The sequence below is a fragment of the Epargyreus clarus genome, unplaced genomic scaffold (genome assembly GCF_041222505.1).
Source record: "Epargyreus clarus isolate Ecla_fem2 unplaced genomic scaffold, WU_Ecla_fem_2.2 ptg000027l, whole genome shotgun sequence".
NCBI classification, from domain to species: Eukaryota; Metazoa; Arthropoda; class Insecta; order Lepidoptera; family Hesperiidae; genus Epargyreus; species Epargyreus clarus.
The window spans coordinates 1346237-1371708 of NW_027332234.1; the positions used below are offsets into that span (position 1 = coordinate 1346237).

General features: G+C 35.7%; 1 protein-coding gene across 1 annotated transcript in view; it reads right to left on the reverse strand.

Annotated features, from left to right (window-relative positions):
- Positions 1 to 25472, reverse strand: part of LOC140753681 (Ig-like and fibronectin type-III domain-containing protein 2) — a 181067-nt gene that overhangs the window by 25130 nt on the left and 130465 nt on the right. Inside the window, exons 5-12 of the mRNA XM_073088411.1 lie at positions 8190 to 8450; positions 7351 to 7497; positions 6581 to 6806; positions 5637 to 5809; positions 3831 to 4161; positions 2895 to 3048; positions 1450 to 1616; positions 85 to 298 (exon numbers count right to left, since the gene is read on the reverse strand). Coding sequence (XP_072944512.1) covers positions 85 to 298; positions 1450 to 1616; positions 2895 to 3048; positions 3831 to 4161; positions 5637 to 5809; positions 6581 to 6806; positions 7351 to 7497; positions 8190 to 8450 — 1673 coding nt within the window. The remainder of the gene's footprint in view (positions 1 to 84; positions 299 to 1449; positions 1617 to 2894; positions 3049 to 3830; positions 4162 to 5636; positions 5810 to 6580; positions 6807 to 7350; positions 7498 to 8189; positions 8451 to 25472) is intronic.

Here is a 25472-nt window from a genome sequence, read left to right on the forward strand (position 1 = left end):
ATTAGCGTACTATATAATAATTATTTGCGAACGTAAAGTCCCATTAGGTTTTGTTCATCTTCAATGACATAAATTTTCCCATACCTTCCTCAAACTCCTATAATCTTCGTCACCCTGGAAGGGTTTGTAGTGCAGGTTGTAGAACTGCACGGTGTCAGCCAAGGCAGCTGGAGCCGCCCAGTGCACCACAGCATAGTCAGTGTCGATGTTAGTGAGGTGGAGGCGGGAGGGCGGCCCGGGGAGCACCCCGTAGCCTTGCAGCAGGCAGTTGGTGTAGGAGGACATGAAGCGGAGGCACCTGAGTTGATCATATTTATATTAGCAAAGTCATAGAGATCTCAGTGGTTTCTGGCACTTGTTTGGCTCTGTTCGACTCCGGCGGCACCACCGCCACGTCTATTTCTACCTCATAACAGCAGTGTTAAACGCTGCTGTGTTCTGGTTTGCAGGGTCTGGTAAGGGAGACATGCTTTTCCGAGGCGTTCCAATTTAGTTTTTAGGGATAGCAGCGCAACTGCGGCCGACCTCAGGTAGGAATATCTAATCCTATCTCGGGTTGATTACAGATGTCCATAGGCGGCAGTAGCCACTTACCATCTAAGGATAGTTTCACTTTGATGGCAGTAAACTTTAATTATATCTTACTAGGTGAACTGAAAGTAAACAAACGAAGATAGTAAACAAAAACATACGGCAAATAAAATAACTTATCAAATAAATTACCTTCCTACTGTATTCAAGTGCTCTGAAAGTGAGTTCCCGTAACGTAATAATAAATTGTGCTAAGACTTAAGAATTTGGAAGTCGGATACTTTTGAATAACAAAACACTTAAAACTACGCAAAAAGTAATCATTTCAAGATTGATAAAGAGAATTTTATACTTTAAGATCATGACTGGGATCTGAGATCGATTAATCGAAGAATCTAGTTTTTTGGACATAAAAGATCCATTATTTTAATCAATCTCCAGTAATGGATAAATTCAGTGAATCGATATTTTATCCAAAAAAATCGAAATTCGTTTTTTTTTCGAAGGTGATTGAATATTATTACCAGCCGGTCTCAATGACCTAATATCCTTTAACGAAAAGTTAAATTAGCTATCAAAAGTAGCTGATGACAGTTGTTTGCGTTTCAATAACTCAAAATATAAAAAGGAACTTTAACTTTTAACGGATACCTTTTTCAGTGAGTGTGGATCCTGACGACCCTTTTTTCGCTTCACCCTGAATAGCTCGAAGATCGATTTTTGGAGAATCGATATATCACACATCGAATTCATGAATCTATCTTTTTCGGAAAGAATCGCCATTCCAAATAAGAGTGTTAAAGGGATAATAGGAAAGGTATGGTATGGCAGACTTACTTAGTTAAGATATGGCAGACTTACTTAAGGTATGGTAGACTTACTTACTTACGGTATTTAAGGTTTTGAAGGGTGACTTACTTAAAGTGGTTGAAATCCAGGGTGGTAATGTTCCCGCTGCACAAGGGCAGGCAGGGCTCCGGCAGCCCGCGGGAGCGGCAGCAGGGCGTGTGGTCCATGCCGTTGGCGAGGCAGCCGAAGGTGACGCCGGCCCACGGAGCGCAGATCATCAGATCTGTGACCTGCAGCTGCCGGTTAGAATACCCGGTGGTTGGGTGATTGTGCGTTAGCCACAATGAGGTGATCGTGCGGGATGGTATTGACCAAGTGTGTATTTCGGATATAGTTATCATCTTCGATAAGTAAAGATACTCCGCCTTGAAATTGAATGAAGCTACAAAAGGCTTTTGAATTCTTGAGAAACAAAAAACATTTTAGAGGATATCTACGAATAAATAACTAATACTGCGTAATTTTCATAATAAATTAATAAGTATTTCAAATATTTTAGGGACATTTTAGCACGGAGACGTAGCAAAACTTTTTTACGCAACTATTTCAATTCTCAACTGGTTACATTTTCTTGTTAGGAGTGAGTAATCTTTACTAATATATGGATCTCAAGGAAAATTTATAAGAAAAGAAATGTCCAATTCCAAATATGACACTTCGTTGATCTTTGGTTAGCTGCTTGAGTATATGATAATAGTGACCGTCTTTCAAGCACTTTTAGATCTTAAGTTTTTTGAATGCTGATCCGAAATCCGTTACTTGTTCAATTTTAATGAAACATATATTATCACAGTACATATAGATGAACACATAAATGATATTCAGAACCAAAAACTGAACGAATGAAATATGGTGTGAATTGCACACTTATAAAATTTCCAAGTCTGTGCCGATAAAATGCGACCAAAATGATTGTCTGTCATAAAGATTTTCAGTGCCGTTTAATGAGATTTTAATGTATATTCATGAATTTCTTTTGACATACTTATGTAATTATATATTATAATGAGACATGAACGTATATAATGATAGTAATAACAATTTTGATGATTTGGTTTCTTAAAATCGTCGTACATTCTAGAAAAAGACGTTTCATAACATTATTTATATATTTAACATTGTATCAATGAAATTGTGTTTGTTTTAAAGTCTTATTCAATAGAAACTCTTTTGATAATATTTGAGCCAGACTTAACGATATTTTTTAACAACGTAGAGGGTGTTTAAAAGTAATATGTAACAAATTATATACTCATAAATTTAAGACTTAATTTTGTTATTTCGGAAACTCTTACAAACTGTTATGATCTACGTAGTCATTATATTTTTTTATTGTTGTGCTACGTAAAGATCCAACGTCAATTGTTGGCTAATTAAGTATATAGTAAATAAAGTTTTTTTTTTCGGGCCTGACTGTCAGTTCATAGTCATGTAATTCTGCGGGAATCCTAAAGTGGATATGAAAACCAGTGTACAAAAACCCATGATACCATCTCCAGTGTGTTCCAACTTACGCCAATCTCGAAGGTCTTGGTAGGATCGCAGAGCTTGTCCACACATCCAAAGTGGGTGACTCCACCAGCCACGCAGCACTCCCTTACATCTGGTAGCTGGGGAGCCGCTTCCACCTTCGTTGGTTTCATCTTACCAGGAGTCAGGGTTAGGGATCTGCGAAGGGGGATCCGTTTTACCCAACCTTACAATACTTACTCGAAGATAGAGCTGGTAAAGCCCTTCAAGGTTCGAAGTCTTCATACTTATTTTTATTAACAGAATAATTAAGCGCCCCTGTGTTTCGGTTTGAAGTGTGTGGAGAGACAGACAAGTTTTTCTATTCGTTGTCAAGGACGGCAATAAATCTATGGCTGACCTTAGTCAATTCAATCCTATCTGAAGTTGGTAATAAATGTCTAGAACGCACGAACCAAAAGGTAGACTGAGTGCTCGTTTGCATTATAAAAGTCTACTCATTTTCTTTCTGGAATATTTATACTTTTTAAAAGAAGAATGGCTTAGTACGTTACTTCCGCGAATGTAATTTTATATAAGAATAATTAACTGCAGAAACTGGCTGCACGAAGCCATACAACAGAGTTGACAGGTTTCTTCGCAGAAAAGATAACTTTGTAACGCATAATATCCGTAATTCTACTCACTATATATAATAGACTTACCTTCCATTTAAAATGAACTGTTATCTATTTTATTCTAGAACTGTAATATACTTAGGTAATTTTAACTCCAAATATATAAGTAGGTCTGGGCACAAGTTTCCATGCCACAAAAAAAAAAAACATTAAAAATACCGCAAGAAAGTCAATTTCAGAAGTACTCTATATTTTGAGCTGGAAACAGCCATACACTCCAATTCCATTAAAATTGATTAAGCGGTTTCGGAGATTAACATGAACCAAGTGACATGTGATTTATATTCTAAGAATAATTCATACCTGAACGCATAGCTAGGCAAGCTGGACCCGTGGATATTGTACGACGTGACGGTGATCTCGTACATCGTGAACGGAAGCAGATCGTTTAGGACTAGGAACGTCTTGATCGCTGGCACTCGGTACGTCATCGGCTGAGTCATCTTCGTCTCATTCCTGATTGAGCTCTCGGACGGGTCTATGAGGTGAGCGTCGAACGATCGTAAGGTTGTTACGTTCACGATGTATTCTGTAACGGTGTCTGCGTTCGATAGTGGCGGTGACCAGCTCACGTTGAGCTGCTTCTCGTTCAGTGCGTCCACTTCTACGTCTTCTGGCGGGCTTGGGAGCAGCTCTGGGGAAATGTTGTTTGTACAGTTTTTGGTCAATGTATCGATCATACTTAAAACTTTAATCATGAAATCCTCTTGGATCGACTAGTGAGAATTATAAAAATATCTTTATTTTTATAATTCTAAGTCGATCCATAGACCACATTGAAAATTAATTTGAAAATATAATATCTAAAATGTTTTTATAATTCACAAAACCTAGATAATGTTATGTTAACTCATATACACACAAATTACAAATACATATTTGATCATACGTAAGCAACAATAACATGAAAGTAACGAATATAAAATAGAATTCATTATAGGTATATCAATATAATAATGTAACTTCTTACTAACGAATAACATCTCATGCTTAAATGTTCTTTAATTAAACAACACTGTTTTGTTAAGCCAATAAGGTTATTGTTAAATTATAAGCGTACTCAAATGTCTATTGAGAAAACTTATGAATAGAATTCCTATGAACCAATAATCAACAAAGTAATTCATATCTTTAATTATTTAATCGTAAATACTTAAGACTGATATACTTGAAGTAAATAATCCAAAAAAAGCTTTTACCAATCCTTGGACACTTAGAAAGTTAAGACCATTAATAATAACACTGCTCATAATGATAAGACTTCAATTCATTTAAAATTGACTTTTAAAAGGCCTTTTGTTAGGTACGTTATTATTCTGGACATATTTCTGGATGAAACCTGGATAAATGTCCCGATTTACGAAGAATTACAATGGCTTTACAGGTATTTCGATGTACGGGTGTAATCTTTTAATCGCGCTCGTAAATTGTGATATACCTTAATCGTTTAGAGAATCCCAAGTGGTTTGATTTATATAATGTTTCGATTATTTAAGCTGGTTAATTTTAAGGGCTTAATAATGCTTTATCCTTCATTATTTTTGGCTTAATGATTTGTGTATTCTGATAATTTAATACTCATTATTTCAAATATAAAACGTTTGATGCGTCAGTATTGTTTTTATTTTAAAATATTTGCCATAATATAATCCTTTTGTAGCTTTTATATGTATACATATGTAGTAAGATCTCATTCGCTAAAGAGAGGATGGGACGAACAGGATTAAAAGTGTGTGAGCTAGATAATGCTAATATAGTAAAAACATATTTCGAAACATTTAATGAAGCCAAATTTTATAATTAGTTAAAGATTCTAAAAAGCTAATCAATGAAGGCAATTAGTTATGTTTTAAGCTTTAAAACTCAATATGAGTAAGAAACAGCTTTGTATATAGATTTGAGTAAAATTAATTATAATGTAAGTACAATCACAATATTATTCCAAGTTTTACTATGAAATTTAGTGTTTTGTAAGAAAATGAAAATTGTCAGAAAGTGAAATTAAATAAGTGATTCCATAGTAAACCCACAGACCGGGGTCTGCGAGTGAACATAATTTTATTTATACTCGTAGGTGACGTTAATAAACAATAGATTCGACAGCCTTACCAATGCCCTCAACGATGCAAGCGAGCGTCTTCTCCATGTACGTGGCGCAGGAGTAGTGCGTCTTGATGTTGTCGGTGACGGGCGTGAACTCGCCGCGGCACACGTCCTGGCAGATGTCGGGCACGTGCTCCTGCACGCAGCACGGCACGTGGTTGCGACCGTCCGCCATGCACCTGGTAGATGTGGGTTTGCTTTTGAAGGGTTCCGTGCTCAAAACGTATAAACGGAAGCTTATTAAAGTCCGCGCCAAACTGCTAGTCCGCTCCGAATGTAGAAACGAGTCGCATCGGAATAGCATATTGTTGATATTAGCGGCACGAAGACAGCAACCCCCCGCCACGCGTCCGCTGCCCTAAAAACCTGTGCTCAACAACTTCAGAGCAAACTAGAAATTTGGCGCGAACTATACTAAGCCTACGCTGTCTGTTCGTCTGTCTGTCTGTTCGTCGTTAATAAACGTTTAAAAATTTTGCAGAGTAATTATAACGTTGGCTATTATAGGAAAACAGTTTAAATTTTCACAATGCCTGCTAAAATAAAAATATGCGAGTAGACTTACACTTGATCAATTATTATTTCAGCGAAACGCAGTAAAACGTTTCAAGTCGTGTACAATACTACGTGTGTTCCTGGAATTTGGTGATGCACTGCGTGCCTTAAGTGTTTCACTATGGCTTCACTAGTATGGTGAAGAATTTTAACTGATAGTAATTTTAATGACTAGGTATTTATATCTGCATTTTCTAAAAAAACAATTTGTAAATAAATAAAATAGATATATTTTCAAACAACGTAACTTATTAATAATAAGTAAATAGATCCTTTAAATTTTTCGGAATTTTTAAAAATCCTATCTTTATTTAAATTGCGTAGTGAAACTTTAATAAAATGGAAACGAACAAAGCACTTCATAAAAATAAATATAAAACATATTTTCGACTTACTTGACAATAGCAGGGAAATCTGGCTGACAGGTCTCCGGATCCTGTCCAGTGCCTTCCAGGATAGTCTGGATACTACAGAAGCCCAGACAGGTCTTGCTGACGTTGGCGTTGACGCAGCAGTCCGTGTAGTTGTGGGCGAGAGCTGACGTGGACAGTGTGGGCACGTTGGCGGAGTAGCTATCTGTTGTGTTCTGGGAGTCTGGTGGCGTTAGGCCTCGGGATATCACTGTGGAAGACACTCGTGTTAGGAACGACAAATGTTTGAGGGTTGGGCGATAATATTGCTGTGTGTGTTGTTTTTGTTTGTTGATTGAATGTGTAAGTTCAATAATTGTTGATAAGGATGTTCTTTTTGCGATTTATTGATGAAGAACGTTTATTAATTTTAACACGTAAATGTCGATGGTATAATAAATGTTTCCCTATAGGAAGATCACAAACTTTTCATAAACGTTAAGAAAAATAAAAATATATTTTTTCCCGATTTTAAGATAAACCGCAAATATATTTGATTTAGCAGATCGGTTTTCATGAAATACGTAGTAAATTTTAGAACTGCTGTATAATGGAAGTGGTACATTCACCGACTCTGGTTAACTACCAGACTATTACTACCTTGAAACTACTACTAGTACTACTTAGAACTAATACTTAGGAAACTTACAGTTAAAAACTACCTCCTTACTTAACTCTTCACACTAAAGAAAAGCTGAAACATATATGTCGAAAGTTATATCTCTATTCTTTGCTCAATAGACCTTTTCACTCACCAGTTAATTTATGGAAGCTTCTGACAGGTGGTTCAGTGTTCAGTTCACACATGTATAGTCCAGCATCAGATGCCTTCACTGACTTGATGACCAGCGCCCACACATCACCACCTTTTTTGATGCCAGGCCCTTGAAGTGGTTCTTCCGCTGCAAGATTTATCACTTTATATACTTGTTCATTTTTAAAGTAATTAATATACATAGTTAGATCTACTGTATTTATTATCTAAAATAGCTGTAAAATCAATTGTAACACTAGGTGAGCAGGGAGAAAATCTTATGGGAAATGTAACCCGACTTAAACAGTAGTAGTATAAGATGGGAAGAAAAATAATTAAGGGTGAATGTAAGCTTATTTCTATAAATTTCTGAGGTTTCATATTAATTCAATAAATATGTTGATATTTTCAACTTTTTAAGTGTACGTTTAAATACTTAAAATGGGCCAAGTTTGCTGCTGTATGAGTAAGGAATGACATCAACTATTGACAATATGCAACCACAAAGGACACAGAATATTTGAACAACAAGACCATTAATATTTACTTAAAACTATTAAATGAGTCGTATATAACATGAAATCACTTTACGTGTAGTAAAGCGGCATTCAAATTGGGCTTCAATGGACACTACCATCTGTCGACAAAAGTAATCAAATTCGGCAAGAAAAGGAGCCCTATTTGAACAAGTTAGAACACACGTACTATGCAAGGACATGTAGCTACAAACCTGAAGATAGTGTCTAATTACGAGGATGTGATCAGAAAATTCGGTTACAACAATTTTTGTTACACTACTGGATGTAAACAGAAATAATCCAATGCTTAGTATAAACTTACAGTCATCATGTAAAACTCGTACTCTCTCATCCCGCGTGACTCTGACAGCTCCAGCGGTCAGCAGCTTCTGATCTCTAGCCCTTCTCCAAAACACTGGCTTCCCTCTGGCGCCCAGCACCACACAGGTCAGCAGAGCATCTTCCCCGCTCCTGACTGCCACGCCACCCGCCGGCGCTCGCATCCAGGTCTCCTTGGGCTCTTCATCATCAGCGGAAGCCCCTGAAGAACTGCTCACGCCTTCAACTGTTTCGCTTTTCGGTTCTGTAACAAGGTAATCATGTTTAACTTTTATGTTACGAATTCAAAAGTTTTTATTCTCACACTTCTATAAAGATTGTTTGTGACGTAGGTGAGACGAAAACAAACAGAAATACTGACGAACACCTAGGTCCAGAATAGAAATGTCAATTTATTTAAATCTGGATCCCTTTGAAAGTAAAATTGAGTGAGATTTACGAAGTCATAGTTTTAGAAAGCGAGATGACAGGTATTTTCACAACATAATTAGAGTAAGATTTTTTCGTTATTGTCGTGTATTTGCAATTTAACGATAAACTGGAGATATGCTTCAAATCATATTAGAAACGTAGATTTGATTGCATCTGCTTTGTTCCGAACACAATCGGAGCAATGAGGGGTAGATAATTCGTGAATAATACGCAAATAGACAGAATTTGATGTTATTTCGATTGAAATCCTATAGTTACTTTAGTTATGTCAGATCTGTCGGGTGGTCAAAGTTTGTCAAAAAAAGATTTTCGTAGACAAATACACAAAAAATTCGACCCGCCTAAATCACTTTTATACCTCCCCATTTTCCTCTTTTAGGTCTATGAATGGACATTCGTCCACTTTGAGAAAGACTGGCTCAGATAATCCAGGGCTTAGATAATCTATAAACTTTCGCTACGCCACGCTACACTGTGAAATTGAATAAAGCAGTATTAAAATACTTTGAGAAAGGCTTTTATGAACAATGAGCAGTTTATAAAGTTAGACCGTTCTTCTTTAGTCCTACGCATAACTTGTTTGTTTTCGCCGCAAGTTAGCGTTACTTTAGTTGAAAGTTGCTTGTAAAAGTATTTAGCTATATTAATTAGTTTAAGTTAATAGGTTTTAGATGTGTTTAGTGCTTTAGGAAAGTTTCTTGTGACTGAGACGTATTTTCAATTTGTTGTAATGTCGTAAAGTTGAATTTCGTAGTTTTTGTGAGGGAGTGGTTTTTATAAAACGGAAATAATGTTTTCTTTAAAAATTGTCCCAAAGGTGAACTCCATATGGCGTGGGTCATTAGTACTATGTTAAGTCAGACCTAGATTTTAATACACAAAACTTTCCGCTCTATCCACGACTCTCATAATTACAGTGGGTTGCTTAAGACTTAGGGGAAGTTTGAATCAATCCCAAAGTTACGGCGATGAGCACAACATGTTTTGCTAGGTTTTGCCATACTCGTCGCCTTTTTGCGTGTAGGTGATCATAGTAAATAAGTAACTTTCTTCACATTTTCGCAGTTTCTGTCGCTCATAACCTTGATTTAATCTTAGGTCTTCCTATGATGTCCACGGGATCGGAATCAGAATTATTCAGAACCGACATCAAAAAATCGTTACCCATAAAATCAACTATTCAACAACGAACAAGCGCCGGCAAAATTAATTGAATACCTCATTACGTGTATCAGGTACTTATTAAATATTTTATTGAACCCTGTCGAACACGGCTCGCAGTTACATTTTGTCGACCCCGTCCAATATTGTCGCCCGGGGCGGTTTATTGGGGCGAGAGTCATTGGTTGCGTTACCTGTGACCGATTTTACGGATGCGTACACACAATTGTAAATTCGAAATAATTTAAATGATTACAGTCGTTATTATGTATTTAAGTGTCGGAATAAAGGTCTGTTACGTCACTTGCGAGAGTTTAATAGCATAAAAATCTATCCTGTTTTTTTTTTCAAGTCAGTAAAATATCGTCAATTAAAAATAATATAAAATGTGAAAAAAATAAATAATAAATAAAAAAATTATATTTTTAAAATGTATTTTATTCGATAAAAACAGCAGACCTCCTTGAGAAACACATCGTGTAATTGCCTCATTAGAAGTGCAAATAAATATATTTTTGGCAAGTATTGCGAGGATATCAGCGAGGATATATTTAAAACATATCATTGATATTATGTTTAAATAGGTATATCAATACTAAACGTACCTTGTCTATTATTCATCTTTTTAACTGATAAAAATAACACAACTATAATATGTCAGTATTGTTCCCGCGGTTTTACAGAATGTTTTAATGTGAAACGGTAATGCAAAAGCAAATGCTTCAATCCGCATTCAGCCTTAATAGCATGTAACTGCAACACTTGTTTTAAAATTGCATCTTTTATTTTTATATTTATGATTGTGCACATATTTTTATCTTGGATAATATTAAAATGAAAATGAAACGTTTGTATTACGGATTATAAAAATAAATCCATAAAAATACTTCAATAATAAAACACATGGGCACAGATACAAACATTCTTTAAAAAATATAACAAACAAAAAATATAACCGATTTTGATGTCACTAAAAAGTAATAAATAATTTATTTACAATGGCCATGTAATATGAATATTGATTTAATAATATTTCTGAAGTCACACAACCAAAAATAGTATCTTCTCCTTTTTTGAAATCAATAAAAATGAAAAGGATACATGCCACTAACACACTATTAGGACAGTAACGGTATAACCGTTATACTAATCGTTATTCATTATAGACGTCATAGATTAGTAAAGATTACTCACTCCTAACAAGAAAATGTACCCAGTTTTGAGAATTGAAATAGTTGCGTAAAAAAGTTTTGCCACGTCTCCGTGCTAAAATGTCCCTAAAATATTTGAAATAATTATTTATTTATTACGTAAATTACGTAATTATTACGTAAATTAGTTATTTATTCGTAAATTTTCTCTAAAAATGTTTTTATTTGTCAAGGATTAAAAAAAAAGAACTTACTAAAATAAGCCGTTTGGGGCTTCATTCAAGTACAAGGCGGCGAAGTATCTTTACTAATCTATGATAGACGTATACATTTGCTTTTTCAGTCAAGTCAATATCAACATTACGTAGCCATGCAGAATAGTGACTCGTTTCGCTCCAAAATAGAACATCATTAGCTACGTACACTCTACAAGGTAACAAAAAATGCAACTTTTCTCGTATTATGTTCTCTTTTAAGAATATTTGACCTACTAAGTGAAAAGGGTCGGCTTTTAAGATTCACTTGGCGTTTTTATTCAACTTAAGGTTAGAATATCGAAATGAATAATTCATATAGATAGGTATTATAACCCAACCCAATCCTAAAATGTTCTAAATTATTACATACCAATACCAATGTTTAGTAATATTTGCTAGCTTTGAGTGTAAATTTAAGAAAAAAATGTCCCAAGCCAACATATGTCAAAGTATGGGGTTACTTAGCTACGCGTCGTTAAATATCCGTTAAAATATTTTTAAAGATATACTTGTTTTGGGACATTTGGGAAATTTCAGCGTGGGATGAAGTTGCTCGTGTCTATGTAACAACTAATTTATTTCTACTATTTACTGTTCGTCGTTTAGTAAGTCAAAATTTATTGAATGCATAAAAATAATGTAATTCGATAAAAAAATATAACTTCTTAAATATCTACACACACATGCCAAATCTATTATTATAAATATGGTTTAAATCAATTTAATATGATTTAATTATATCCTATTGCTTTTATTATTTTTGTAGTTCAAAGAAGCACATAAAACGGCATACATAACAGATTTTTGGACGTTTAAACTAGTTATGTTTTGCTATTTTTGTTTTCTTTATTATACTTAACTTTGAACGTATGATGCAAAGAGATGTCAACACAACAAATAAAGCTAATGTCAATCCTACATATCTCAGACACTACGAATTACAGATAGTCACAGGGTTACTAATTAAATGGCCAAACATAAATCACAGCCACAAACAACCTAATCACTTTATGCAAAGCCCACCACGTCCATTGCATATTGAATACAAAAACGGACTTATGCAAATCGTTTAATAGCATGCTAATGCATGTGCATATGTAATCCATGCATGGATTACTGCGAGATTGCGTAATTACAGATAATTAACAAGTGTGTCATATCACGTTGTTTTAAATTTTTACTATTAAACTAGCTGACCCGGCAAACGTTGTGTTGCCATATAAATAAAAAAATGTTAAGGGTGAACAACCTTTATCACTTACGGGTTTGAAAAATAGGTAGAATATTTGAAACTGCGATGGTAGCGAAGTCTGTCGAATCCATAGTGAAACATTCCAAAATCAACAACTACTTACGAATTAAAAATTAATTAAAAAAACCTTTTCCCACGGACTAAATTGTGAATCTGAACCAGTCTCAAGTCCCCTTGAACACACACAACAAATTTCATCAAAATCAGTCCAGTCGTTTAGAAGGAGTTCAGTGACATACACACGCACATAAGAAATATATATATGTATAAAGATATATTCTTCATAATAAACTTTGTTAATTATTTAATGACCAGGAAAATTAATTAAATAAAAAAATACTTTTACCATACATATAAATTAAATTGAATATTAATGTTGAAAATTTATGTTGAATATTAAACTTAATAATATATTATATCTCAACATAAAAATGTTAAGTATGAAGCACAGATAATTAACATGGAATTCAATAAGTACTTTGATTGACCCAATCACAAATTGATTGATGGATTCTTTTCACGCGATTAATCCATTAATTTGATTACAAAGTTTTTTCGGTACTTTACTCACTTACTTACTAATTTTCTTGCAATTCACCTGATAGGTAATGATTGAATAATTAATTTGTATTGTGTGTCAAATGTTCATAGACCTATTTTATGCGTTTTCCGACAAATAGAAACATAATTATCAGTAAACTTTATCATTTTCCGATTGTATGTACTTATGCATGTATGTATGTATGTATGTATGTATGTATGTATGTATGTATGTATGTATGTATGTATGTATGTATGTATGTGTGTGTGTATATATCTCATTACTTGAAATTACAGACCAAATGACTTGATGAACTTTAACATTGTCCTGTTGTTGGATTCATCTAATTTATTCGAGTTACATACGCTACATTACTTTCCTTTTCAATTAATTATATTAAATTGTTTTGCTAAAAATCTGAAAAATCACATTCACATTCATGTATTAATGCATTGATATTGATATGTTATCTGTCATTTGATGACAAGAATTTAAATAAAACAAAACTAACTGCAATTATTTAATCTGTAATTTTAATTCTAAGGGCAATTAATTAATTATTAAATATCTCGTGGCAATGGAAATGAGTGATACAACACGATATAACAGGTGCAGCTCTCGACACCGAGAGCTGGAATGATCCGCGCTCAACGCCACTTGTACGTGTCGAGATACTCCGTGGAGTGGGTACAGCGAAACACGCGGAATTCATTTTAATGAAATATAATTTTATTGTAACATCCACTAACTTAACATTTTTATTCTAATTTCGTGGTCTTAAGAGCATGGAAGATTACCTATCACGTATGTAACATCTTGGCGGAGGAAAACATCGCATCAAAACTTACATACTTGTGAGTTCGGTGAAAAGTTCTCAAAGGAGCATTACTATAATATAATAATAATATAATTTAATACCAATACCTCTACCTACCAATACTACCTATACCAATTTGCTTTACCAGCGTGGTGGTAAACCCATCTTTATCTTATGACTTATGCCTAGCAATGAGTGAAAACTGGATAATAATGCTGGTGATAAAATGTAATGGGAGTGGATGCTGTAGAATAGACACGTCGACCGCTCTTAAAGATACTATGAAGGCGTGGATTATTAAATAGAAAAAATATAATAATAATAAATAATCAATAAATAATAATGAATAACTTCATTTAATTGAGTAGGAATAAAAAAAATACTGTATTATTATTTTGCTTTCTAATTTGTTTTGTGTACACGCTGCGTGTGTTTTGACTGGCAATGTCAATAGCAATGTTATTGTAATTCCTAATTAATGTTTACCTATAACGCTAACAGCACCGGCTACCATACTAACCGTATAAAAAATAAATCATGTATATGATTGAAGTAAATAGAATCCCATGCTGTTAAAGACACCAAGCGCAAACCTCATTGTGATTCACAGCGCCACCACGTTCTGGATAAAGAAATCAACGCAAATTGACCGCCTCCATACACATATTCTCAGGGATGAATCAATCTGTATGATAACAGCTGCCGGCTCTCCAGCCGCTGGCTTCCATCACGCAAATACACCCCCAATTGCGAGAGCGGTAATGGTGATTTCCCGCTGAAGCAGCAGAATTGATTGATCCTTATCTGGCCGCCCAATAAATGTGAAGAACGTGAGTCCCAAACGGTCGGATTATGGAATTGAATCGTAATGCTCGGAGCCGTATTTCTTGCTTCTTCGATTTTATTCGCACGAGTGAAAGCTGAAGACAGAAGGCTTAAATGATACGCTGCGAGAATTTAAAAGACCTGGAGTGGCTGTTAAGGAAAATATGAGAATGGATCTATCAAGTGATATGATTTGAATTCAAATCTCTAGCAAATACGCATTGTGAGTGCGGATCAAAATCAATCCAAGTATTTAAGTACTCCAAAGTCATCTAAATTAGAAAATAATCACTAGGTTAAGAACCTCCTTTTTGGGAGGACACCCATGCTTAACGAAACGAAACGAAACGAAGCGAAATGAAATGAAATGAAATGAAATATATTTATTTTGTATAGGCCAACGACGGCACTTACAAATTGTCAGGTACAATAGTTTTCTTAAACTACTACTGGATCGGAACGCGACCTCTATTGAGAAGATCCGGTAATTTTGTACATATAATAATACTGAGAATTAAGATGGTCGCCTTATATGTAGGTCAGTCCGTGCCCACAACCTTCCATTACAAGACAAGAATCGCTTTTCGCTAGAAATAGGTGTAGCTGTGGTACCTCGCCGGAACCATTGTAACATCTGTCATTGATATAACAGCCTAAAGGCAACTTAAAATAGGGTCTTTATAAGGCGTTTTCATTTCCAGTGTCATAAAGATGCGACGCGAGATGGGTATTACGGTAAGATGACGTGAAAATTGCAAGTAAAATGCAGGTGTCGGGACAAAGGCGGATGTCACGCAAAGATATTACTCCGGGAACATTTTCTTAGCGTTGGGAAATTACGCATGGAGCATACGGGGAGGAAGCTTGGAGAATATTAACCTAGTTTATCGAGCAAGAGTATTGGAGAAGATGGTTAAGAGTTAAAACTGAACTAAATTATTTTATTCGTCATGTACCTAGTAAGTGAATAGATATAGATGTTGAGTAACCAATAGAGATCAGAGTTTTATTTGATTTTAAATCATTTTTGAATTATTTATTTATTACATGTTTTATAGTTAGTATATCGACGGATTATGATGAGGGTGACATCATTTTTAAAGAATCTTAAATCCTTAAATTTCAGATATGAAATTCAATAAGTGATTAAAGTCCTATGTGTTTGGATGGTAGACTTAGAAGTATTTTATTCTCTAGTTTCAGGAAAACCCTTACCTTTCCTGCCCTTTAATACTGTGCTTTTGTAGTACATTTTTTTCGAAAGCAAAAAAACATTATTTAAACCCTTAAATAATTTGAACTTTATCCACATTAACAGTGTGTCGTCCATCCATATCTATTCCGTCATCTCATTCCGCAGCCTCCGCCAGCCCGCAAAGGGGCACACGAGACACTACGTAAAGTACACTTGCGAGATCATTCGCACTAAGGGTTGTGTTGGAGAATCTACTACCTGCGTCTAATATCGTAGTAAAATCACACATGCTACCTTAATGCTACCCTTTTTTAAGTTATCCGACGCCATGGGAGTGATGCCTGGTTATGTGGGACTTTTACCACACTAAAACCCCTCCGGTGGCCGTCCTCGACGCTGGGTAGAGGACTCCGGGATCTCCAAAGGAACGCAACCGGAGTCCTCTTAGCGCATTGTCTCGTCGGGCTCCGCCCACGTGAGCTTGGCACTCGCCACACCGTCTGGTGTATACGACGGTATGCGACCACACATACAGCCGTCCTTCCCGGGGTCGCCGACGGGCGGTTCGAGCTCCCACTCTTGCCACCCGCAATCCCGGAAGCCCCCTTTTAGTCGCCTCTTACGACAGGCAGGAGATACCGTAGTCCTATTCTACTCCCGGAACTAAAGGGACCTTTATGCTACTCTGTGCTATCCATTGATCGTTCGTTTATATCTAGAGACATTGAGTATGTCAGACACGTGTCATAACAGTGAAAATCATAATATATTGCCTGTTGTCGTCTGCGTCTGCTAACGAGGTCGTTACGATAAAAATAGTTACGATAATACACATAAAAAAATATTTCGTCTGCCACGGCACGTGTGTGACTCGTTCAGTGTCTGTAAATATAAACGAACCTTTATGACACACTTGGGAAAGTGTCTCAGTACAACTGGGCTGAGGCCTGAAATATTTCAGTACACGCCTCTATTGCAAATGCTTTCAAATCGTTTAAATCCAATAAGGTTTAATCCCTGCTATGGGTAACATGGGACCAACGGCTTAAGGTAGGGCATGAGGAATGGAAGCGCCTATTTTTAGCCAAGGTAGGTTAGGTAAGGTCTTTCTAGACCTGATTACATCGACGTTGCTTTTTTTTTTTAATAAGTAATACAAGAGTAGCAGACGAGCATGCAGTCCACCTGATGGTAAGTGGCTACTGCCGCCCATGGTCATCTGTAATCAACCCCAGATAGGATTAGATATTCCTACCTGAGGTCGGCCACAGATGCGCCGCTACCCCTGAGGACTAAGCTGGAACGCCTCGGAAAAGTCTGTCTCCCTTACCACACCCTTCAAACCGGAACACAGCAGCGTCTAACACTGCTGTTATTAGGTAGAAATAGGTGTGACGGTGGTGCCGCCGGAGTCGAATCACAAAGGGTTCTACCACCTTCAAAATGCTTGACATAGCATCAGCTACGATCTACATAAGACACGGGGCTATGCGCGCATCAATTATACGTAAATTAGGTAATTATTGATTTCACACCTGATTCAACATCCTGAGTGGATTAATAGACAGATGATATGTTGAGTACGCTCTGACATCTTATAAAATTGAAACAAGATTTCAATTTCAATATTGAAATCATAATAAAACTGATTTGGACTAAAAGGTGAAAGGTAAACCAAACACTGTTTGTTAAAAAGCTTATTTTTTTCTGTAATATGAATTCGCTATAGAAATCACGCTGGTGGTATTATGATATGATTTTTTTTGGTAAAATTAACCTCCTAAAGGACATACAATAGCTGATAACATATAAATAAACGGCATACATTCTTCAAAGGAGAATGCCCATTCTTGGTACTGATTTTTCTCATGCGTCAAAATGAAAGTAATATTAAAATTATTTTTTGATTTTTTTACATAGTTTGTCAATCAGAATAGTTTCTTTGAACAAGGGGGTTCCATTTAAGATAAAATAAGACGAAATGTTGATTGTTGTTCTTAAAAATTAAAATGGCGGTATTTTATTTTCGGAATTCATTATTTTAGGTTTTTTTACCTACTACCTTTAAAAGTAAATGGAATATGTTAATCGAACTACATTATAGGTACCTACTATCAGTTGAAACCGACTGTCAATCTATCGTCGGATATTTTCGATTTCGAGGCTATGTAATATTTCGGTAAATAACTTCAGAACCCTGGTGCTGATCTAAAAAATAATTATTGGTGGTAGTATTTGGTTAATTATACGTCGTCCACAACAAGTTTCAATTTGATGTAACTCTGGACGGCGGTCCATACTTTCGTGGGCATTGTCCTTTCAAAAAAACATTGTTACAGAGGACGACCCGCATGGCAGATCGGTCACCATACCGATGTGACGCGCAGAGGGTCCCGGCTTCGATCCCCGGCCAGACAGATATCTAAATGATGAATTTAGATTTCTGGGTCTGGGTGTTTGTGTATTTGTCTATGTGTGTGCCCATGGTACTCACGACACAGTGGAATGTTAGTGTGGGGCTGTGAGTTTAGAAAGTGTTAAAGCTCATGTATAATTTGAGTTACAAATGTAATTAAAACACGGAACAAACTATACTATAGAACTTTATACTGCTACGAGTAGGATACCAGTACTCGAATACGAATATATTGTATTATTATAAAATGCCGCAGCATCTCTTTCACTTCGCCATCATGTTACAATGCTGGAGATTGTACAGCTGAGCGCAAATAACCGAGCCTTTGTTATCTGCACTGAATACAGCTGCCGGGATTTGAAATAATCCTGTTTGTTATAAAACAATTGTCTTCTACGAGTAAAATATTACTTTCTACAATATAAATAAGGATTTTACCATTCAGTAATAGCAAACAAAAAGTACGCGTAAGTAATATTTAAATTAATTAGAGCATACATTAGAGAAATCTATTTTTTAAGAATACATTTTAGAATTCCGTACCCAAAGAGTAAAAAGGGAACCCTATTATTAAGACTTCGCTGTCTGTCCGTCTGTCACAGAGCTCTATCTCTGGAACCGTAATACTTATATAGACAATTTATATTTACAGAGGGTGCATAACGGTGGCCGCTATAACAACAAGTACTAAAAATAAAATAAAGTTGAATATTAAAGGAATTCTCTATACAACAAACCGGTATTTTTCGGCATTTTTAGATCTAATTGTTTAACCGTAATAGGAAGACAGTTAATCTTTTTACAATCCGTTTACTACTATAACTGCTATTATAATACATACAAATAAGAACAATAAAACATATTTTAATATAGTTATTTTAATTTTATTATGTACTGTTTACTTATTATTTATTATCATCCCAACGCCATATATGATGATAGATTCTAAATAGTAAGTAAGTAGTTCTTCTAATGATGTCATGAATATCTATAATGAAATCAAACCAACGTAACCTCCTGTCCGAGGTCAGCCACAGATATTTCATAGATTACTACGTTGATTGACGTCCGTAAATAATAATAAATCTATCCAATGTTTTGCCTACCAAAGTTTGACATTTGATAATTTCTAGTTAGCAGAATTTTATTGATCAAATTTTGATCTTTAGTAGGGATTGATTATTAATAATGTACGTTAGAGGAATAAGTTGGACTGCTTCGTGGAGGATCATATCCCTTACCGCAAATACATAGATGCGAGCTGACTCGTATTGATGAGACCTACCTAGCCCTTGAAACTCTAAAGTGTGAGAAAGATATTAATTTTAAAACTATTATGGAACAAAAAATGCTTACGTAGCAAAACATACTAATGAAACATATTTTAAATATAGCCACAAAAATTCGGTAACGTGAACAGAAAAGTGGGAGTTGACAGGAAAATTGTTAGATCTAAGGGCTTTCAAAGTTCGGCTTGTTTGCGATTCCGGTGGCTGTCATTAAAAGTTGTCAGGCTCAAAAGCTTTTCATTTCAACTTGAGTTTGTGCTTCTATACGTTGTAATTGGACTTACAAGCTTACAAATAACAATTAGCCTCTTGTTAGTTTTTATTAAAGTAATTTTTATTGAATGTGATTGAACCCTCTGAGGTTCGACTCCGGCGGCACCAACGCTACACCATTACTGCCTAATAAGAGTAGTGATAAACGCTGCTGTCTTCTCGTTTGAAGTCCATCTAGATGTACATGGGCGGCAGTAGTCACTTACCATTCGGTGGACTACATGCTCGTCTGCTACTCCTATATGAAATGTAATAATTTAGAGGCAGTAAACGAGCATGCAGTCCTGATGGCAACTGATTATTGCCGCCCATAAAACCTCAGACTTTTTTTTTTATAATATAAGAGTAGCAGACGAGCATACAGTCCACCAGGTGATAAGTGGCTACTACCGCCCATGGACACCTGTAATCAATCCCAGATAGGATTAGATATTCCTACCTGAGGTCGGCCACAGATGCGCCGCTACCCCTGAGGACTAAACTGGAACGCCTCTGAAAAGTCTGTCTCCCTTACCACACCCTTCAAACCGGAACACAGCAGCGCCTAACACTGCTGTTATTAGGTAGAAATAGGTGTGGCGGTGGTGCCGCCGGAGACGAATCACAAAGGGTTCTACCACCTTCAGAGTCCTACCGGAGGTTACTTTCAGCACCCTTTGAATTAAAGCACGGCAGCGCTAAACGCAACTGTTTACAATTAGGCAGAAATTGGCGTGACGATATAAAAAACATTATCACAAAGAATATCTTAATTTATGGGCACGTAACATACGCCAGTATACAGTACGCATACGCCAACAATATTGTGACATACAACTGTAGGATAATATATTACTATAACTCGTCATATTATAATACACGAGTGTGTGACGGTTCTAATTGTTACTGGTCACTGCGGTTCATACAAACTCCAAAATTTAACAAGGGCCTAAATAAACACAATTTAAACGTACATCTGTCAAAGAATACGATTTTCACATTTAGGTGCAAAGAGAAAGCTAGGGTTGCCACATTGAAATTAGGAAAATAGTCCAAAAGAGTAATGACAAAACAGTTTTTCTTAAAGTAGGTGATACCTCCCATTGTGGGCGCAGAAGGGTTTTTTTTATATTTGAACCTGACGATAAAGAAGACGTGCTACCTGTTGGAAAGTAGTTAACGTCGCTTATGGACATTTGCAACACCAGAGGAGTCGCCAAGGCTTTGAAGGAGAGCTCTTTTGCACCTTTTTTGAAGAGCCCCAGGAGGTGGTAAAGGGACTGTTAGAAATTGGTATTGGTATAAATAATGTAGTTGGTAAATTAAGCACACGAAAAAAAGGTGAAGATGGTATTCATTTTTGCTTTTTACTTCCGAACTAAAATTTGCCCTCCTCCACACAGTAACTTTCTTCACCAAGTGGCTGCGGCCACATTGAGGTTTTGAAGAGGGCTTCTGTGAGGCCCCTTTCAGTCTGAGTCTGAGTATTTCACTATAGGTCATAAAACCTAATGACAAACAATGATAATGATGAACTCTTATTACAAAACATTGTCAACCTTAAACTTCCCGGCGTCTGTTTCACAATAGCGGTTTGAAAATTGACTTTGAAACGAGTCGTTCAAAGCGTTATTTTGTTCGATGCGAGTCGCGATAAATATTTATGGGCCGACGCGGGTTAAGTGAGTTCGTTGATGGGATCCGAGGAATGGGACCTTGACCACCGTGCATAGTAATGATGAGAGTCTCATCATGAAAGTTTGATGTGAATATTGTATCACGGGACGTATTATGTGGTTTCTGGTAATTGATTTGAGTTTTACGGTTATTTTTGGAAGTGAATATGGTACCTATTTGTAGAGGTTATTAAATACGTGAATATTCGACTGAAAGCATAATAAGTGCATAATAATTGCAGTGCTACGTATTCTGCTAACATAATATTGTTCATCATTAGTCATAGAAATTACAGTAAACTTGGTGTTACTCTCAGTTTGTCAGTTACTTGCTCAGTAATACGAGTAGCACTTAAAATGATTGAATTCAAGTACTAGTATAGTTCTAGAAGTATAGTTAAAATATATATCCATTTAGGTTTAAGTGAAACTATAGTTAATTAAAAACGTGATATTAATTTCATTACGCACTTAATTTGAAAACATTGTCAACCTTAAACTTCCCGGCGTCTGTTTCACAATAGCGGTTTGAAAATTGACTTTGAAATGTCGTTCAAAGCGTTATTTTGTTTGAGTCGCGATAAATATTTATGGGCCGACGCGGGTTAAGTGAGTTCGTTAATGGGATCCGAGGAACGGGACCTTGACCACCGCGAATAGTAATGATGAGACCCGTGACGTTAATATTGTATTGATGTATTACGTTGAACTTAGACTACATACCTTATTGTTTTTAACTGATGCCTCGTACAATGTTAAATGTTAACTTAAATAAAAAACATAAAGCTTAGACTAGATTCATTCCATTTTTAATATTCAGCCTCTCTCTATTTCAAATATTAATTTAATAAAAAATACATAAAACTCAACATGGAACCATCGAAGGCGTTTAAAAGCACATACCTTATTTGATTTATCTATCAGACCTTTCTTCCCACTCATTACAATTCTGTCTATCAAGCACCCAAACCATATACATAACATAATATAGAATTACAGATATTTGAGATACGAACTCAAACTAATTTCCATTACATTCGTGTTCTGACGTCGCTATTCTAATTTTCACTAAACTAAATTAATCGAAATAGCTAGACGGGTGAATGGCTCGAGGAAACATTAAGTATTCGCACACTCGGTAACTCAGTATATTAAACTGGTGAATTTCCTTCAAATATTCAGGTAGGAGGCGAAGTTGCGTTATTACAGAGTATATATGTGGGTATTTGTAAACTTATGTCAGTTCCTCTTAGAAAAAGACTGTCTGACTTACATATGATGTGGCTATCTTAGTCCTCGGGAGTGTCGGCATTTGTGATCGGCTTCTATATAAAGTTGGTTACAGATTTCTCTGGGCTGTAGAGACGTAAGTAGTCATCAAACAGATGCTAGGTCATTTGCCACTTCAATTTTAGAAAAAAAAGATGATTGCTGTAAATAACAACACAGTCTTCTCGTAATTCGGATTTTGAAGCTGTCATATTTTTCGGTGATCCGATTTCAGTGGTACCTATCCTGCCTCTTTCCTATATCTTTTTTTTGCCTCGTAGCTTGTAGCAACGTAGACTTTTTTGAAGAGTGATAAGACAGGTTTAGATGAGGTGATCTAACAAATTCCTGTTTTGTAACCATCATTCAATCGATTGGATCATTTTCACTGTTAGTCTGGTAGCTTTAAAAACGATCTGTTTGATGGTTATGTTATCAGAAAGTAGGTGAATTTACAATTTGTATACTATTTTACATATTACTAGCTGACCCGGCAAACGTTGTGTTACCATATAAATAAAAAAATGTTAAGGGTGAACAACCCTTATCACTTAGGGCTATGAAACATAGATAGCAGCCGATTCTCAGACCTACTGAATATGCATATAAAATTTGGTGAAAATCGGCAAAGCTGTTTCGGAGCAATACGGTAACTAACACTGGGGCACGGGAATTTTATATATAAGATATAATGTGTTTGCTTGAAGGGTTCTATCGTTCCGATATAAATTATATTATTTATATCCCAAACGGGATATTCATTCTTAAGATGAGACATCTCCTTTTTTACTTTCTAAACGCCTTTACTTACTAAAATATATACAAGGATAAAGGAATTATTTTAAGACACGTATAATGATCTCAAGCTAAGAAATCTCATAATGGTGAGCAATTAAACGAAGTTTCAGCTCAGCTCAGCGCAGCTATATCTGAGCTAATTATAATAATAAATCACTACTCCGACGCCAAGGAAATATTGTAGACGTCCAAAGGCTTAATATTAATAACCTTTAAGTTCTTGAATGGGAAACATAAAGTGGTTACGCTTTTTAGAATGAACTCATTTTTAAGTTACTTCCAGTTGCCAAGAGATGGCGCCACATGTACCTTCACTCACGATAATGAAGTTTTTTAAGTATTTTGCTCATTTACAATTTTAAATCTACTATAAAATTAACTTTATGTAAAAAAGCTTATTATAATGTAAATCAGTACTTGAATGATAAATCCGCATGGTATGACAACTCCAGCTCCAACATCAATAATTAATTATATGCAGATACCACTATGTAAAATTGTATATTATTTACCCTTTAAAAGATGCAAATATGCACACGTATCAAGTTTCTTGCGCCGCTTCTTCTCCATAGCGAAATACCTTCCGAAGCGGCGGTAGTTTGTTGACTTTCAAAAAGTATTCTATATGAATCAATTTTGAATAAATGAGATTTAAATTTGAATTTGAATTTGTGAATATTTAGCACTCGCGTTCCCTAGGCATGATTTACTAATTAAATTATCAGATAAACACAAAAATCGTGATGTGAAAATAAATTTGCTATTTTCGGTGGATGCTCCATGTTTCCCCCAGCTGTGGGGAAAGAACCGTGCTCAGCAGAAGAATGAGTAAGGAAACATTCATTCATGCATGCATGCATATGTTATAAGCATAAGCATGCATATTGTTTTTATGACCAATGAGTCATAAAAATAGACAGAACTTATTATGAAATTTTAATACGAGAATATTTGACTAAAGTAACGCAACGTATGTTAATAATATTTAACATATAGGAGTATATATATTTAGTTTGTCTAACAACCAGTTCATAACAGATACGATTTGTAGAACACCCGCAGTTTGAACGCATAACGGGTAACGAGCGGCTTCGAGCTACGAGTCATTTTGGAAATTTATTCGTTGCCTTATTAAATAACGTTCAGCGTACATTCCTTATAATGTACACTTTGAAGATTGTGGAGTATGCTACGTTTAGGTAAAGAAAGGCTTTATACCACAGCTCTGCACAGGATTGTTTGTAGGAAATATAAGTGGTCATGGTGGTGGCCTAAACCTTAAGAGGAGATAGATGTCCAGTAAGACAATAATAGACGAGGAGTATGGCGTTGAGTAGAGAAACACCCAGACCCGGAACATACATGTAAAGTTATAAGGTACATACAAGCATTCATTCTTTCATTCATGTTGACGACCATCACTTACACGCGAGCGACAGCTCACGTCGAGACCGCGACTGTGTTCGTTTGTGTTTAGCCTCCTAAGATATCGGTTGAATAGGGAATTGAATAGAGTCGACTGTTTTTACAAGTATTCTTGTAAACTGCTAAACTAACTTTGATAGGATTTTTACTCACAGTTTTACGACTCACTTCACTACTACTATTTACTAATATTATATGGACTTTACTAATACTATTTGTTGGAACCTACAAAATATTTAGGGTTACAGTATAAAAATTGAAAAACTGAGCACGGATGCAAGTTTATCCACATTAAACCCGCACTTAATAAAACTCCTAAACAGTTAGTTTTATGTAATTTTAATTACAGAGTCGGCATTACTAGCATTAAAATCCGTCAACATAGCTTGCTATCACAATGTTTGGGGTCCAATCCAATTCTGTTTACCGTGGCTGAGTGCTGTCTGTATTAATTGGAAGGGTGGATAGAGCAGCGTAGATGGCGCCACTGTATATCAAATCCAATAACAC